The sequence below is a fragment of the Eimeria tenella genome, genomic scaffold, assembly GCF_000499545.2.
Source record: "Eimeria tenella Houghton genomic scaffold, Eth_scaff1424, whole genome shotgun sequence".
Lineage (NCBI taxonomy): Eukaryota > Apicomplexa > Conoidasida > Eucoccidiorida > Eimeriidae > Eimeria > Eimeria tenella.
The window spans coordinates 1-2,638 of record NW_013543889.1 but is presented as its reverse complement, the minus strand read 5'-3'; the positions used below and the strand labels follow the sequence as shown (position 1 = coordinate 2,638).

At 58.6% G+C, this 2,638-nt stretch overlaps 1 protein-coding gene across 1 annotated transcript; it reads right to left on the bottom strand.

The window, feature by feature from the left end:
* Positions 1 to 197: 197 nt before the first annotated feature.
* Positions 198 to 2,304, bottom strand: ETH_00027455 (uncharacterized protein; the record flags this gene model as incomplete). The annotated part of the gene is made up of 1 exon (XM_013379105.1): positions 198 to 2,304. A coding segment is annotated over one exon (2,107 nt), but the record flags the coding sequence as incomplete, so codon positions are not given.
* Positions 2,305 to 2,638: the final 334 nt, after the last annotated feature.

The following is a 2,638-nucleotide window of genomic DNA, read 5'->3' as shown; positions in this document are numbered from 1 at the left end:
TGCTGCTGCTGCTGCTGCTGCTGCTGGTTTTGATGCTGCTGCTGCTGCGGATGATGACATCGAGTGTGCTCGAGCTGCTGCTGCTGCGCCTGCTGCTGCTGGCGACGGTGAAGGCTGCTCTGAAGCTGATTCTGCAGAAGCAGCTGCTGCTGCTGCTGCTGTGACAGCAGCAGCAGCAGCAGCAGCAGCTGGGGGACTCCGCTTTTTGGGCCTGCAGCTGTCTTCTGCCGCTGCCGATGCAGCAGCAGCAGCAGCAGCGGCCCCAGAACTAAGAGAACCATTGGTTGCTGCTAGAGGCTGTGCTGCAGCTGCTTCCGCGAGTAGCCGTTGCTGCTGCAGCTGCATCTGCTGCTGCTGCAGTTGGTGCTGCTGCTGCTGCAGTTGCTGCTGCAGCAGCTGCAGTAGCAGCAGCTGGTGACGCACACGCAGCTTGACGGGGCCCATCCCCCTATTTGCTGCTGCTCTCCTTCGAAGCAACTTGGGGGCCCTTTTACTTTCTTTGCTGAGGGGCCCCTCAACGCGGTGGGGTTGTTGTACTATCCCTATTATGCATTTGTTGCTGCTGCTGCTGCTGCTGCAGTCGCTGCTGCTGCTGGGTGCTAGAGAGTTCGTAGTCAGCTTCCCACTGCAGCAGCGTGTTACTGATTTTTCAGCAGGCAGCGCTGTTGCTGCTACTGCTGCTGCGGACATTGCTTCTGCTGCTTTTGCTGCTGCTGATGTAGTTGCTTCTGCGTTTGCTGCTTGTAGTACTGCTGCTGCTGCTGCTCGTGTCCCTGTCGACGAGGCCTCTGCTTCTGCTGTTGCTGCTGCTGCTGCTTCTGCTGCTGCTGCAGCAGGCTCAGCGCTGCTAGAGTGCATGTTTGTCACGCTGACTGAAGGCCCGCTTTTGCTGCTAGTTTCTGTGGGCAGCAGCAGCCGCTGCCGATGCTGCTGCTGCTGTTCTTGCGGCTGCTGCTGCTGGCCAGCGCAGCTCACTAACACAGCAGCAGCAGCAGCAGCCACAGTGTCGGCTTGCTGGTGCTTTTTGTAATTCAAAAAATATCCAGGGCGAGAGACACTACGGACCTTACGAGGTAATTCTGCAGCAGCTGCTGCTGCAGAAGGAGCTGCAGCTGCTGATGTTTCTGCTGCTGCAGCTGCTGCAGCTGCAGCAGGAGCTGCAGCTGCTGATGTTTCTGCTGATGCAGCTGCTGCTGCTGCTGCAGCAGGAGCTGCAGCTGCTGATGTTTCTGGTGCTCCAGCTGCTGACATTTTTGCTGCTGCTGCTGCTGCACCAGAGGTGCCTGCTGCCACCTGAGAGGCATTTGGAGGGCCTTTTGCTGCTGCTGCTGCTGCTGCTACTCCAGGCTCGCCCGCCCTCGACTGCGACCGCTGCGGCTGTTGCTGCTGCCGTTCTTGTTGCTGCTGCTTTTGCTGCTGCTGCTGCTGCTGTTCTTGTTGCTGCTGCTTTTGCTGCTGCTGCTGCTGCTGCTGCTCGCGGGGCAAGCAGCCTGTGGAGACAGCCGACAACCTCCGAGGCTTTAATTTGAGAACAGCAGGCAAAGCTAGGGGCTGCTGCTGCTGCTGCTGCAGTTGCTGTTCGTGGTGCAGCTGCTTTTTGTTGTTGCTGCTGCTGTTGCTGGTCTTGCTGCTGATGCTGCTGTGCCCGCCGCGCAGCACCCTCTGGGTGTCCACTCTGGGAGACCCCGCAGGTAGCTCGCAGCTCTCGTTGCAGCTGCTGCTGCAGCTGCTGCTGTTGCTGCTGCCGCTGCTGCTGCTGCCGCAGCTGTTGTCATGCGTCCTCTGATATTCACACATGCCCTGCCTCTTGCTGCTGCTGCTCCGAAGTGGCGAGCCTTCCATTCGTTCCTTGCTGCTGCTGCTGCTACTGCCCTTGCTGCTGAACACTCCAGCAACTGTCTCAGGAAGCTGTTGTGGCCTTTGCTGCATCTGCTGCTGCTGCTGCTGCATTTGCTGTCGCTCTGCCAAGTTTTTCGCTCTGTAAGCGGCTATGAGGCGGAGCGCCTGCGTGGTTCCTTTTGTGTGTGTTGCTGCTGCTGCTGCTGCTGCTGCTGCTGCTGCAGCTCTTTTCAAATCTGGCGGCGCTTCTGGCCCAACGTTTGTTGGAGCTGATGCTGCAGTTGCTGCTGCTGCAGCAGCAGCTTCTGATCGTTTTGCAACGGGCAAGAAAGCTCTCTTAGCCGTAGGCTCCGCAGCAGCAGCAACAGCAAGAGAGGCTGCAGCAGCAGCAGGTGGCAGCATATCAGCAGCAAGGGAAGCAGCAGACTCTCCTTGAGAAGCAGCAGCATCAGCAAGGGGCAACATTGCGGCACCTGCCTCCCCACCTGCAGTGCGAGACGCTGCTGCTCCTGCTGCTGCTGCAGCTGCTGCTGCTGCTGCCGGCGGGGTCCCATAAAGAGCTCCTGCAGCAGCAACTCGTGCTGCAGCAGCAGGATATCTTTCTGCAGCACCAACAGGAGAGTTTGCTGCTGCAGCAGCAGGATATCTTGCTGCAGCATCTTTTGCTGCGTTTATCACTCCACGAAAACTATCTCCTTTTTGCCGCCCGCTTTTGCTTCTCAAATGACTGTCGTGCTGCTGCTGCTGCTGCAGTACTTTAGACACTGAGCTGTCAGCAGCAGCAGCAGCAGCAGCAGCA